The 16,127-nt window shown below is 36.0% G+C and overlaps 1 protein-coding gene across 1 annotated transcript in view; it reads left to right on the plus strand.

Moving 5' to 3' along the window:
* CCDC184 (coiled-coil domain containing 184) overlaps positions 1–15,652 on the plus strand; it is a 36,765-nt gene extending 21,113 nt beyond the window's left edge. The window contains exon 2 of the mRNA XM_020977200.2: positions 15,226–15,652. Coding sequence (XP_020832859.1) covers positions 15,226–15,229 — 4 coding nt within the window. The 3' untranslated portion in view covers positions 15,230–15,652. The remainder of the gene's footprint in view (positions 1–15,225) is intronic.
* Positions 15,653–16,127: the final 475 nt, after the last annotated feature.

The following is a 16,127-nucleotide window of genomic DNA, read 5'->3' on the forward strand; positions in this document are numbered from 1 at the left end:
AGAGTAAAGCAGTTGTCCTGCCTGAGACAACTTGGGAGGATTTTAGGAAAGATCTGACCTCTGGAGTGGTGGTCTGGCCTGAGCACAGTGCAGATTTTACATTCTGCGGAATCAACAAACAGTAAGCCCTGGGGGAAGCACAGTGGCAGCCTCAGCTCCAGGAAATTTTGCCCTATGGATTACATGGGGATCATGCCATTGATCAGCAAAAGATTGCAGCGGGGAAGGGCCCTCCACTAGTGATGGATGAGAGGCTCAGGAACACTGATCAGACACTATTCCGGGCTGTGGATGTGGTGGGGAACAGTAAGCACACATTAGTGAATGCAGTTATAGAGGGGTGGGGGCCTAGCTGGATGTGGTCACTAGCAGAAGAGTGGAGTCCCTGATTTTGGTTCCAGGGCAGAAGGGTGAGCTGATGCTTGTGGCCACCTGAGAGACCACAGGAAACAAGAGCATTTACAGTGGCAGAAGTGCAGAGGACTTTGGTCACAGCTTAGGGGCAGAGAGGTGGCATAGACCAAGGGATGAGACACAGGAGCAATGATCATACCTGACTTTGGATTATAGAACATTGGAAGAACCAAAAAGTCAAAGACCACCAGATAGAGCACAGAAAACAGCAGCTGAAAAACTCCAAGGCTAAATCTTTACCCCCCAAAACCTCAGGAGCAAAGCTCAATCCTTACATAAAGTTAACAACCAAAAAATAAGCCATGAAAAAAAGATGAGTAAACAACAGAGAAAGAACCTGGATATAGATAGCTACTATGATGATAGAGAAAATCAGGAGTTAAACTCAGAAGAAGGCAATGCAGTTAAAACAGCTACTTGTAAAGCATCAAAAAAAAAAATTAAAATGGTCACAAGCCCAAATTTTTTGGAAAAGCTTAAAAAGGATTTTAAAAATCAAATAAGAGAGGTTGAGGAAAAATTAGGAAAAAGGTAAAAGTAATACAAGAAAAATCAAGAAAATTGTGAAAAGAAAACCAAGCAATTGGAGAGATCCAAAAACTTAAGGAAGAAAATAACTCCTTAAAATTAGGATTGGGTAAGGAAAAGCTAGTGACTTCACAAGACGTTAAGAAATAATAAAACAAAGCCAAAAGAATAAAAAAAGAAGAGAATGTGGACCATCTCATTAAAAAAAAACTGACCTGGAAAACAGAATAAGAAGAGATGATATTAGAATGTTGGACTACCTAAAATTAAGGATCAGAAAGAATCTAGACGCTATACTTCTATACTATACTACATTATCTTATACTATACTATACTACATTAAAGAAAATTGCCCCCAAAATAGAAAATTTAAAAATTCACTGATCACTGCCTAAAAGAGATCCCGAAATGAAAACTCCCAGGAACATTATAACTAGTTTCAAAGCTCCCTGGTCAAAGAGAAACTATGAAAAGCAACTAGAAGGAAACTATTTAAATATTGAAGCGCTATAGTCAAGATAACAAAAGATTTAGCAGGTTCTACACTAAAAGATTGAAGGGCATTATATTCCAAAGAGCAAAGGAGATATTTGCAACCAAGAACAACCTACTCAGCAAAGCCTAGTGTAATCCTGCAAGGGAAAATACACACACACATGCACGTGCGCGCACACACGCACGCACACACACACACATATTTAATGAATTAAAGAGCTTTGAGATATTCTTGAGTAAAAAACCAGAACTGAACAGAAAATTTGACTGACAACAATCAGGAGAAACATAAGAAGGTAAACATGGAAGATTAATTATAAGAAATTTAATAAGGTTAAACTATTTACTTCTTTTTTTAATATTTTATTTTCTTCCAATTACATGTTAAAACAATTTTTAACATTTGTTGGGTTTTTTTTTAAGTTTTGAGTTTTGAATTCTATCCATCCCTCCGCTATCCCTTCCCTGAGATGGTTAAGTAATCTGATACAGGTTACACATGTGAAATCATGTAAAACATTTCCACATTAGAAAAATAGTTTGCTTCACTCTGTGTTCAGATGACATTAGCTTTTCCTCAGGAGGTGAATAGCATTTTTCATTGGAATTCATTTTTCATTCATCATTCATTGTACAATATTGCTGTTACTATATACAATGTTCCCCTGGTTCTGCTCACTTCACTTTGTAAGTCTTTCATGTAAGTCTTTCCAGTTTTTTTCTGAAATCATCCTTCTTGTCATTTCTTATAGCATAATAATATCCTGTTACAATCATATATCACATCTTGTTCAATCATTCCTCAATTGTTGAGCATCCCCTCAATTTCCACTTCTTAGCCACCACAAAAAAAGAGCAGCTACAAATATTTTTGAACAAATAAGTTCTTTTCCCTTTTAAAAAAAATCTCTTTGGGACACATACCTAGTAGTGGTATTGCTGGATCAAAGGGTATGCCGTTTGGGCATAGTTCCAAATTGCTCTTGAGAATGGTTGGATTAATTCACAACTCCACCAATGGTGCATTAGTGTCCAAACTTCTTATATGGGAAAATTTTATTTGTAACTCTTAAGAATGTTATCACTACTAGGATTGTTCAAAAGAGTATACATAGATAGGAGGCTTGGGGTTCAGTTGATTATGATGGGATAATCCTAAAAAACAAAATTGGATAGGAAGTGGTAAAATGGAGCAAATTATGTAATACAAAAGAGGCATGAATTAAAGAACTGTTACAGTAGAAGACAGGTGGGGGTGGAGGGCAAGTAGAAACCTTAATCTCATTGGAACTGGGTTAAAGAGGGAATGACTTATACATCTAGTAGAGTATAACAGTCTTCTTAACTCACAGAGAACTAGGAAGGCAAAGGGATAGGATAAGAGAGGGACTTTTAGAAGAGTGAGTAGATCAGGGAGGCAGTGGTCAGAAGTAACCTAGACTTCTGAGGAGGAATAGGGTAAGAAGAAAAAGAGAGAGAGAAGGATAAACAGTGAGGAAAAATAGGATGGAGGGAAATACACAACTAGCGATTATAACTTTGAATATAAATGGAACTCACCCATAAAATGGAAATGGATAGCAGAATGGTTCAAAAACCAGAACCCAATAACATGTTGTTTACAAGAACATTTAAAATGAGAAACACACATAGAATAAAAATAAAAGGGTGAAGTAGAATTTATTATGTTTCAGCTGATGCAAAAAAAAAGCAGGGGTAGCAATAATGATCACAGACAAAATTAAAGTTAAAATAGATGTAATTTAAAGAAATGAACAGAGAAACGATGTTATGTTAGATAATGAAGATAATAGGTAACAAAGTAATAGATAATGAAGTAATGAAGTAACATCAATACTGAACATATATGTACCAGTGCTATATAGCATCCAAATTTTTAAAGGAAAGTGTAAATTGGAAATCAATGGCAAAACTATAATAGTGGGAGATTTCAACCTTCTAATCTCAGAGCTAGATAAATCTAAACAAAAAACAAATAAGAAAAAAGTCAAGGGGATGAATAGAATCTTAGATAAACTATATATGATAGACAGCTGGAAAGAATGGAATGGGAATAGAAAAAGAATATACCATTTTCTCAGTGGTACATGGCACCTTTACAAAAATTGACTATAAATTAGGCCATAAAAACTTCATAGTGAAATGTAGAAAAGTTGAAATTCTAAATGCATCCTTTCCAGATCATAATGCAACTAAAATTACTTTTAATAAAGGCCCATGGAAACAGATTAAAAATTAAGTGGAGAGGCAGCTAGGTGGTGCAATGGATAGACCACTGGCCTGGAAGTCAGGAGGACCTGAGTTCAAATCTGGCCTCAGATACTTGACACTCAACTAGCTGTGTGATCCTGCGCAACCCCGACTGCCTTACCCCCCAAAAAATTTAATTGGATACTAAATAACCTAATCTTAAAGAATGAGTGGAAGGGCGGCGAGGTGGCACAGTGGATAGAGTATCGGCCCTGGATTCAGGAGGACCTGAGTTCAAATCTGGCCTTAGACACATAACACTTACCAACTGTGTGACTTTGGGCAAGTCACTTTACCCCACTGCCTAACAAAAAAAAAATGAGTGGGTAAAAGAACAAGTCACAGGAATAATAAATAATTTTGTTAAAGAGAAGAATAATAATGAGACAGCATACCAAAATTTATAGGATGCAGCAATAGCTATAATCAGAGGAGAATATATAAATGATTATATCAATAAAATAGAGAAAGAGCAGATTAATGGCATGCAATTTAAAAAATTATAAAAAGAACCCATTAAAAATCCCCAATTAAACACCAAATTAGAAATCCTAAAATTAAAGGTGAGATTGATAAAATTGAATGTAAGAAAACTATTTAATTAATAAATAAAAGTAGGAGTTGGTTTTATTTAAAATAAAACAATAAAATAGGTAAACCATTAATTAATATGATTTTTAAAAAGAGAGAAGAAAACCAAATCACTAGTATCAAAAGTGATAAGGGTGAATACACCACTAATGAAGATGAAATTAAAGCCAATGAATATGCCAATAAATTTAACAATTTAAGTGAAATAGAAGAATACTTACAAAAATATAAGCTGCGCACATTAACAGAGGAGGAGATATAACATCTAAATAAATCTATTTAAGAAAAAGAAATTTAACATATCACAAATGAGCTTCCTAAGATAAAAGTATTAGGACAAGATGGATTTACAAGTGAATTCTACCAAGAATCTAAATATCAAATAATTCCAATATTAAATAAATTATTTGGAATAATAGGCAACGAAGAAGTCCTACTAAATGTCTTTTATGAAACAAATATGGTACTGATACCTAAACCAGGAAAAGCAAAACCAGAGAAAGAAAATTATAGGCCAATTTCACTAATGAGTATTGATGCAAAAATCCTAAATAAAATATAGCTAGAAGCTAGCTGGAAGGCTACAACAATATATCACAAAGATTATGTGTTGTGACCAAACGGAATTTATACCAGGAATGTAGGACTGGTTCAGCATAAGGAAACCTAGGAACATAATTGATTATATCAATAACAAAAGTAACAAAAATCATATTATGATATCAACAGTTGCATAAAAAGCATTTGATGAAATACAACACTCATTCTTATTTAAAAAACACACACACACACTTGAAGGCATAGGTATAAATGGGTTTCTCCTCAAAATGATAAGAAGCATCTACCTAAAACCAACAGTAAGCATTATCTATAATGGGGATAATAAGCTAGAAGCCTTCCCAATAAAATCAGGAATGAAATAAGGATGCCCATTATCACCAATATTATTTAATCATATACAAGAGATGCTAACAATAACAATAAAAGAAGAAAAAGAAATTGAAGGAATCAGAATGGGCAATGAGGTAATAAAAATATCTCTTTTGCAGATGATATGATGGTATACTTGAAAAATCCTAGAAGTTCAACTAAAAAGTTAATTGAAACAATTAATAATTTTAGCAAAGTAGCATGATATAAAATAAACCCACATAAATCACCAGCATTTCTACATATCACCAACAAAACCCTGCAAGAAGAGAAAGTAAGAGACAGTTCATTTAAAATACTATAGACAATATAAAATAGCTGGGAATATACCTGTTAAGACAAACTCAAGAACTATATGAACAGAATTATAAAACATTTTTATACAAATAAAGTCAGATTTAAATGATTGGAGAAATAGTAATTGTCCATGGGTGGGCTGAGCCAATATAATAAAATTACAATTCTACCTAAACCAATTTACTTATTCAGTGCCATCCCAATTAAATTACAAAAAAAAAATTGTTGAGCTTGAAAAAATAATCACAAAATTCATTTGGAAGAACAAAAGGTCGAGAATATTAAAGGGATTAATGAAAAAAGTGAAGGAGGTCTAGCAATACCAGATTTTATCAAAACTATCTAGTACTGGCTAAGAAACAGAAAGTTGAAACAGTGAAAGAGGGTAGATATACAATACACAGTAGTAAATGATTAAAGTAATCTTGTGTTTGATAGGGGATACAAATTCATTATTTGGTAAAAATTGTTGGGAAAACTAGAAAGTAGTCTGGCAGAAACTAGGTATAGACCAATATTTACATCATTTGCCAAGACAAGGACAAAATGGATACATGACCTAGACACAAAGGGAGGTACTATAAGTAAATTAGAAGAACATAGAACATGTTACCTGTCAGACTTATGAATAGGAGAAGAATTTATAAATAAACTAGAGATAGAGAGCATTGTGAGATGTAAAATGGACAATTTTGATTACATTAAATTAAAAAGAGTTTGTACAAATAAAACCAATGTAGCCAATATTAGAAGGAAAGCAAAAAATTGGGGCAAAATTTTACAGGCAGTTTCTCAGATGAAGGCCTTATATCTCAAATATATAGAAAACGTTGTCAAATTTATAAGAATATGAGTCATTCCTCAATTGATAAATAGTCAAAGGATATGAACAGACAGTTTTTGGAAGTAGAAATCAAAACCATATATAGCCAAATGGAGAAAATCTCTAAATCATTATTGATTAGAGAAGTGCAAATTAAAACAATTTTGAGATATCATTTCACACCTGTCAGATTGGCTAAAATAATAGAAGGGGAAAGTGATAAATGTTGGAGGGGATGTGAAAGAATTGGGATACTAATACATCATTGGTGGAACTGTGAACTAATCCAACCATTTTGGAGAACGCTCTGGAATTATGCCCAAAGAGTTATAAAACTGTATATATCCTTTGATCCAGCAATACCACTGTTAGGTCTGTTTCTCAAGGTGATCAGAGAAAAAGGAAAAGAACCTATATGTTCTAAAATATTTATAGCAGCTGGAAATTGAGGGGATGACCATCAATTGGAGAATGGCTAAATAAGTTGTGGTATATGATTGTGATGGAATACTACTGTGCTGTAAGAAATGATGAGCAGGTCAATTTTAGAAAAACATGAAAAGACTTACATGAACTGATGCAAAGTGAAGTGAGCAGAACCAGGAGAATTTTGTATGCAGTAACAGCAATAATGTGCAATGATCATCTGTGAATGACTTAGTTATTGTCAGCAATACGGTGATGATCCAAGAAAAGTCCAAAGTACTAATGATGGAAAATGCTGTCCTCCTCCAGAAAAAGACCTGTTGGTGTCTGAATACAGACTGAAGCATACTATTTTTTGCTTTCTTTTTTCCTTCCCTCCTTCTTTTCTTTCTTTTTCTTTCTTTCTTGGTTCAAGTTTTCTTCCACAAAATTATTAATATGGAGATATGTTTTATATGATTGCACATGTATAACCTATATCAGATTGCTTACTGTCTCAGGGAGAAGGGACAGGAGGGAGAGAGGGATAGAATTTGGGATTCAAAACTTAAAAAATAGAATGATAAAAATTGTTTTTTACATGTAATTTGGGGGAAATAAAACATTTTTTTAAAGTAGATTATTAAAATATTGATTCTTTACGTATTTAAATTAATTTAGTTATTAAACAAGTACAATTCTTTGTAATGATATTTAATGGAAAGTTTCTAATATGTATATACATATGTATTTGTGTATGTGTATGTATATATATAATATTTATTTAAATTTCCTATTTATAATCTTTGATTACAGATCCATTGTGGACTGGATATCACCTCTGTCATTTTTTTATTTTTTTATTTTTATTTTTTTGCTTTTTGGTGAGGCAGTGGGGTTAAGTGACTTGCCTAGAGTCACACAGCTAATAAGTGTCAAATGTCTGAGGCCGGATATGAACTCCTCCTGACTCCAAGGCTGGAGCTCTAGCCACTACACCACCTAGCTGCCCACCTCTGTTATTTCTTAACGCACCTTATATATTTAAGTGTCAATTTTTTAATCTATCATGTTTACAGTAAAATTTTTTGTCATTCTGTTAAAGAAAAAGAAAAAATATATGGAAAGACTTGAATGAAATAATGAAGAGCGAAAATGAGCAGAATCAAGCCACGTTGTATACAGTAATAGCAATATTGTTCAAAGAGCAACTGTGAATGACTAAGCTATTCTGAGTAATATGAATATTCAAATTAACTACAAAGGACATATGAAAGAAGATGCTATCCACCTTCAGAGAAAGAACGGTTTCACATATATATCTGTGGCAAATGTTGGCCTTTTCTAGTGAGGCATTGGAAGGAAGGGAGAGAGACAGCTCAGAACTTAAAATGAAACAAAAAAAAATTAAATTAAAAATAAAAGGTTAACATGCACATTCTAATCTGTCATCTCCAGCATACAGCTCCATCTATCATCCCCACTCCCTCATTAATCTTCAATCTCTTCCTATCTACTGTTTTCCTGCTGTACACACCCCCACATCTCCCCATTCATAAGAAACCCTCACTTAAGCTGTCCAGCATTGTTAGCTATTATCCTATATCTCTCCTTGAGAAAGCAGTCTGCAATCAGTGCCTCCACTTCTTTTCCTCTCTCTTCTAAACTCTCTACAATCTGGCTTCTTACCTCATCATTCATTGGAGCCCATTCTCTCCAAAGTTACAAATGGTTTTTTAATTGCCAAATTAAATTGCCTTTTTTCAATCTTTAGCCTTCCTGACTTTTCTGCAGTCTTTGACATTGTCAATCAACATCTTCTGCTTGATACTCTTTTCCCTCTAAATTTTTGTGACATTACTCTTTGCTGCTCCTACCTGCATACCCATTTCTCAGTCTCACTGATCTTCATCCAGGTCATGCCCACAAATGGTGTTCCCCAAAGCTGTGCCTTGGGCCCTTCTTTCTTCTCCTTCTATACTATATCACTTAGTGATCTCATCAACTCTCATGAATTCAATTGTCATCTCTGCAATTGATTCTCAGTACAATATATCCAGCCCTAATCATTTTCCTGACTTCAAGTATCACATCTCCAACTTCTTATTGGCTATCTCAAACTAGATGTACCATAGACATTTTAAACTCAACATGTCCAAAAATGAATTCATTATTTTTCCGCTAAACCCTCCCTTCTTTTTTACCCCTTTTTATTGTATATTACTTGTGCAATAAATTAGAGAAACTTCTTTTCCCCTAAGTGTGTTCTTCCTTCTTTCTATATCATACCCCCAATCTCCTAAGTAGTTTTATTTATCTATACTACTTGTTAAGAAAATAAAGAAATACCATTAAATAAGAATCCTACCAAATTAATTATTAATTAATTTTAGGCAATAGTAACTAATTTCATTAAATAATTTGTTTAGATACACTATATATTAACAGAATAACAAATTTTAAACAAAGATATAAATTATTATTTATAATACATCAGCCAGTGAGTCAATTAATAAGCATTTATTAAGAACCTAGTATGTATCAGATACTATGATAAGCAATGGGGTTACAAAGAAAGGTAAAATTGGTACCTGCCCTCAAGAAGCTCGCCTTCTAATGGGGAAACAATGTGTAAATAATTGAGAGAGAAAGAGAGAGAGAGAGAGAGAGAGAGAGAGAGAGAGAGAGAGAGAGAGAGAGAGAAAGAGAGTTACTCCCAGTAACATGTAAACTATTTTTCAATGCCTCAGTAATTTCTTAGCAACTCCCTTGGCTTTCATGATGCTCTCTCCTGACCATCCTCTTATAGCCATCTGGCTATTTTTCAGCAGTCTGTCTCAAGCTGACCTCAGACTCTTTTTCTGGATCATCTTCCTATAGTTGTTCCTATAGTTCCGTGAGACTCCATTCTGAGCACTCTCGGGTTCAATTATCTCCACATAGATAACTCCCAAATCTAGATATCCAACCTAATTTTTCTACTGAATCAACTTATAGCCAACTGCTTGCTGGGTATCTCCAGTAGATGTCCCATAGGCATTTTGAGTTCAGTATGTCCAAACTAGAACTCATTATCTTCCTTCCTAAATCTACTCTTCTTCTAAACTTCTCTATTTCTTTTGAGAACTCTATCATACTTTTCAATCTTCCAGATCCTTGGAGTCATCCTTGACCTTACCATCTCCCTCACCTGCAGTATCCATAAAGTTGCCAAGTGTTAATTCTCTATGTTTTTAAAAATAAATTTTTATCGATGGCTTCTGTTTCATACTGTTATAGCCAGTGTTTCTCCCCCTCCTCCTCTCACAGAGCCATCCCACTGTGGCTCTTTTGTCTTTGTTTGTTTTCAAAACATTTATTTGCTTTAATCAACTAAGATCTACCTCTTTACCCCCCCACCCACCTCAAACCCACTCTCCAATTGAGAACACAAGAAAAACAAACTCATTACAAACATGTATAGTGAATTAAAAAAAAAATTTCTACATTGGCCATGTCCAAAAGAATTATTTGTCTTATTTTGCTTTCTGGGTCCTTTATCTCCCTATCAAGAGGGAGGTAGCATGTTTTATCATTAGCTCTCTGGAATCTTGGTTGATCATGATGTTGATAAGAGTTCAGCACAATAGCATTCTACCATAACTTAATTATCCATTCCCCAATATATGGGAGCCCCCTCAAAACCCATCCTATGCCACCTTAACAAGAACTATAAATATTTTTGTATGTCCTTAGATTTTGTTTTGGTCAAAACTAATTCTTCCTTTAATCTACCCTCCTTCCAATTCTTCCTTTTCCCTTTTTCCTCTTCCTATCATTTCCCTGTTGAGTCAAATATATATATATATATATATATACATATATATATATATATATGTGTGTGTTCTTCCTTCTTTTGACCAGTTCAGATGAAAATGAGGTTCCAGTGCTTGCCACTTCACTCCACCCACTTTTCCTTGTTTGTATTAGATACCCATTTGTACAACCAGGTAATTTCCCCCAACCTTCCTCTCCCCTTCCTCCCAATGTATTCCTGTTTCCCTGTCTTTCCATTCTTCCTTAAGATCATCAGAACATAACAGGACCACTCCCAGGTCTTTTCTAATTGGACTCCATCTATGATCCCTGATGCTAATAGGGTTCAGAGGAGATATATGTATCATTTCCCCAAATAAGCAGTTTTCCCTTAGTTCTTTATCATGGTTCATTCATGTTTATCTTTTCATATTTCTCATCATTTCTGTGTTTGACCTTCAAAGTTTCTCCACAATCTTTTTATCAGAAATGCTTGGAAGTCCTCTATTTCATTAAAGATCCATCCCCCCCCCCCAAGTAGCATAATACTGTTTTTCAGGGTAAAATATTCTTGGCTATAAATTCATATTCTTTGCCTTCTGGAATACCATATTCCAAGTTTTCCACTCATATAAAATGGTGGCTGCTAAATCATGTGTGATCCTGACTGAGTCCTTGGTACTTGAATTCTTTCTTTCTGGCTTCTTGCAGTATCTTTTTTTTTTTCTTTGACCTAGATTTTGGCCATGATACTGGTTTTGTTTTGTTTTGTTTTGTTTTTTGTGGGGGAGAGGTTCTTTCATGAAGTGCCCAGTGTATTCTTTCTATTTCTACTTTGCCCTCTGGTTCTAAGAGATTTGGACAGTTTTCCTTAAAAATTTATGGAAATATTGTGTCTAGGATCTTTTTTTGATAATGATATTCAGGTAGTCCAAATGATTAGAACATGTTTTTCTCCTCACACTGTTTTCCGGATCAATTGTTTTTTGCTATGGGACACTTTAAAATTTTTTCCTTTTTTTTCCAGCTTTTTGACTTTGTTTTAATATTCCTTGTTGTCTTATAGAGTAATTGGCCTTTATTTAATCCATTCTAATTTTCAGAGAGTTTGTTGCTTGGGAAAGGTTTTATGCCTCTTGTGGCAAGCTATTAACTCTCTTTCCAAATCTTTCTTCCATAGCTCTTATTTCTTTTCCGTAAGTGCTTTTATTTCATTGACAAAAAACATTTTAAACTCTTTAAATTAAAAAAAGCTCTTGCTTTATCTCTTCCAGGAATTAGAGTTGAATTGATGCCCAAGCTGTGCTTTTCTCTAAGCCATTGCTTGTAGATGTTTTTTAGTCATCCTCTTCACCCCTGCCACTGTTATAGTTCATTATGATGGGGTTCTTTATTTTGTTTGTCCATTCTTCTAGCTGACTTTCTGACTTCAGATTTAATATCAGGGCTAGCTTCTGGAAGGAGGGTTTGGACTGATCCTGTTGCAATTTGATGTTGTGTTATTCCAGGATCTCAAGAACAGACTGGGGACCTGCAAGTTTTCAGTGTTACAAAAGTGGTCTGATCCAGGGCAAAGTCTGATTGCTATCCCACTGGTTTGAACTCTGCAAATTCCTGGCCTGGGTTTGGGTCTATGTAAAAGTAGACCACTGCTGGACTCAGTCCTAATCAGTCAGCTAGAAAGCCCTATTGGTTCAGAATGGCAGAATCGTACCTACCCATTTAATCTGAGATTCCCGCCCTGGTTGCTCCTCTTCATGCTGGGCTAGATGTTTTAAGAGAGACCCTGTTCCGCATCTGAGATCTAAGCCACACCACCACCAGCTTCCAAACTTCCTCTTTTCTCCATACACAGCCCAGGGCCTTCCTACCCAAGAATGCCACCCATGTGCAGGTCCCCTCCTCACTTCACTTTGCATTTGTGGCCTAGAACTGAGTAGTTGGTAACTAAGCTGCCAGTTGGCACCTGTTTCTATTGCAGTGCCCCAGTTTGGGTCTGGGGTGCTCCAAGGTGAATCTGGGATCTCCTTTTGCCCTGGTATACTGTTTCTCCCTGGGCATTGGAGCACTCCACACAGCATGCTCCTGGCCTGACTTTATCCCTAATGTCCCCAGACATTTCTGTCTGTCTCTTTATGCCGACTTGAACTGGACAAATGACTCACTATTGTTTTTCTAGATTTCCCTATCAGTATTAGTAGTGGCGCATTTTCTAGATCTTTTTGAAGAAGTTTTGCCTGTTAACTTTTTTACGTTAACTCTTGTGTTTATATTTCAAAGCTTCTACTAAGCTCTGGTCTTCTATTTCGTGAAAGATCTATTGTTTTCCCCCTGTAGCTCATTTTTGCTGAATAAATTATTCTTGACTGTAAGCCCATGTCCTTTGCCTTCTGGAATATCATATTCCAACCTCCTTGTTCCTTTGTGGTGGTAGCTGCTAAATCATGCGTGGTCCCAACTGTGACTTGAATTCTTTTTTTCTGAATGCTTGCAGTATTTTTACTTTGACCTAGAAACTCTTAATCTTGGCTATAATATTCTTGGGGATAATGCTTTCTATTCCACTTTTCTCTTTGCTTTTAAGAAATCTGAGTACTATTCTTTTTATGATTTCTTGATTTATGATATCTAGGCCCTTTGTTTTGGTCAAGGATTTTAGGTAGTCCAATGAGCCTTACTTAAATTATATATTTTCCAGGCCAGTTATTTGTTTGGTTTTACCATGAGATACCTTATATTTTCTATTTTTCAGTCTTTTGACTTTTTTTGAATATTTCTTATCTCATTGAGTCATTAATTTCTATTTGTTCCATTCTACTTTTTGGATAGATTTTTCTTTGGGTAAGGTTTTGTACCTCTTGTTCCAAGATGTCAATTTTCTTTCCAAGTCATTCTTTCATGGTATTAATTTCTTTTCCCATTTTTTCCTCTAGTACTCTCATTCCCCTTATAAAAAATATTTTAAGTCTTCTAAAAATTTTTCTTCATCTCTTCTAGGAATTCTAATTGAATGTGTGCCCAAGCTGTTTTTGTTTTTTAAGATTTTGCTTATAGATATTTAAGAGTCATGCTCTTCTTTTGGGTTTGTGTCTTGAGTGTCCTTTTTATGGTGGGATTCCCTTTTTCTTATTCATTCTACTAACCTACTTCCTGACTTCAGATTTAATGTTAGAGCGGTACTCTGCACACTTCTGAAGGGAAGGTTTAGACTGGTTCTGTTGCTACTTTCTCGGGGTAGGCATTCTTAGGGCATTGTATCAAGATGTCAGGGACAGCTCTAGCTGGGGACTCATAATCTTTTGGTGCTCCCAAAGTGGTCCAATCCAAGACAAAGTCTCATCACTGCCTTCCTCATCTGAGCTCTGCCACTTCCTGCCCTGAGTTTAAGCCAGTGCAACATTCCTGCGGGCTTTCCCCTGATTGGAAATCCCAGCACGCTGCTGCTGGTTTCAGCTAGAAAGCTCTGCATTTTCAACGTAACAGATCTGCAGATTCCTGTTTGGTCTTGGGATTTCTGCCCCAGTTATTCTGCCTTTGATTAAAACTTGACTGGAGGCTAGGATTGATTCCCTGCTCTGCTCCTGGAGTCAGACACATAGCTACTGTTTGCTTTGGAACTTATTCTTTAGTATACAACCTACAGCCTATGACCACTCCTTGCCCTGGAATGCCATCCCTAGGCACAGATCTCGTCCTTTGTCCCCTTTGGATCTCTGACCATCAGCTGGATAGTGAACAATAGATCTGCCAGCTGACACTTGTTCTTACATTCTGAATAAACGCCCGTATAGGCGTTGGGCCTCTTCTTGACCTGGTGCACAGATTCATTACTCTTTGGCCAGCGCCTATCCCTAGTGTCTGCAGATGTCTTTATCTGTTTCCCTATTCTGAACTGGACTGGAAATAGGACTCACTGTGATTTTTTTCTTGGATTTCCTGATCAGGACTTGGTGTGATGTGTCTCCAGGATCTTTGTGGAATTGCAATGGGGAGCTTGGCTGCACTGCTCCCTGCTATTTCTCCATCTTAGCTCCCTCTCTGGCCTATACTTTTCCAGAGTGAAAGAAGTAGGGAACCATGGTTAGAACTTCTAGATGATCTGCCACCAGCCAGGCCTTCTGAAAATGTGCCTGGCCCTCAAAGTCATATGCCCTTCTCACAGGGTTCTTTTTTCCTGTGGTTATACACGCTTCTCTATACCTTATTCTTTGAAATGCAAGGGAATAAAAGAAAGGGTTAAACTTTTTCATTACATAGTGGCAGCTATAGGAGGTGTAACCTCATGGACCATATATAAGAATGGTGCTATAGGGTCTATCCCAGGAAATGTGTGGAATATTCCAGGGACATGGGTGACAATGCTGAAGGGCACTGAACTTTGAAATAATGAAGCAAACCCCTTAATGGCCATTGAACAATAAATGCTGCTGACTTCATGAATCTTGAAAAGTGAGTGACTTGCCTTCTGCTTTCTCTTCTTCTTTGCCGATTGTATCAGGATTATTTGATTCACTCCTTGTAGGGATTGGAGTAGAGCTGATGCCTTTCCCAATCCTGGCCACATGGTAGCTGTGAGCACATAGTGGCTAAAATTCCAATCTTGCTTATGTGAGTTTAAAACTGGATCTCAGAACCCTAGCTGACTTTTCAATTTTATGTTTCTTTCCTGAATATAGGTAACTGAACAGTGATCCTGAGATGCACAATCCCAGCTTTTGAGTTCAGGAGGTACAGAGCTTCTGCATATTCTGTCAGCATGGGAGCTGTCCTCTCCACATCCATTACAGCCCTTCATAGAGGAAAAGATGACCATTGGCCACATGATGGATCCAATACCCAGCCTAGCTTGCCAGAAGACATGGAGGGAATTGTTTGGACAGTGAAGAACTGAAGTGAAACATAACTATTCAGCAGTCCCTACTTCATGTTTAAATATTTAAATTTCAAACCTCAGAAGAGTATAACAGTTGTTATATTACTACTGCTATGGCTTGTTTTAAGTTTTGTTCATTTGAGAACAATATTCATATGTTCAACTTGTGAGAGCCTTTTGTGGTTAGCATTTCTTTTTGTGGAGGAAATAAATAGTTGTCGTATACCTGATCAACATTGTATATTGAATATCTTTCTACTCTGCCCCTCTCCTTGGAAAGACCCTAAACAAAAGCCAAAAACTAGGCTTTAAGGAATTTTCCCTTTGTCTGTGGTCCAGAGATATAGTATGCCAAAGAGTGCAAAAAAACAAACAAAAAACCCCCCAGAACCTGATCCTAAGACTCCCACACTACTAGATAGGGTCTACATACATGGATCCAGAGCTGAAAGGGACAGACAAGGAGAGGGGAATGGTAATGGTCCCAGCTTATCTAGACCTGGCAACATTTATTAGTTTACATTTATAATTTTTCTAAATACGTCAATTTCAAGCTTTCTAGCTCCCCCAGTGACTTATAGCATGTGGATGGCAATGCCTAGCATATCATTACTGCTAGGTCAATGGCAATGACTTTGAACTTCAAAACTTTGCTCCCTGGGGAGTCCTAATAATAAACCTCAGCCCATTCTCTGAATAAGCATC

The sequence above is a fragment of the Phascolarctos cinereus genome, unplaced genomic scaffold (assembly GCF_003287225.1).
Source record: "Phascolarctos cinereus isolate Bilbo 61053 unplaced genomic scaffold, phaCin_HiC Scaffold_1;HRSCAF=81, whole genome shotgun sequence".
Taxonomy (NCBI): domain Eukaryota; kingdom Metazoa; phylum Chordata; class Mammalia; order Diprotodontia; family Phascolarctidae; genus Phascolarctos; species Phascolarctos cinereus.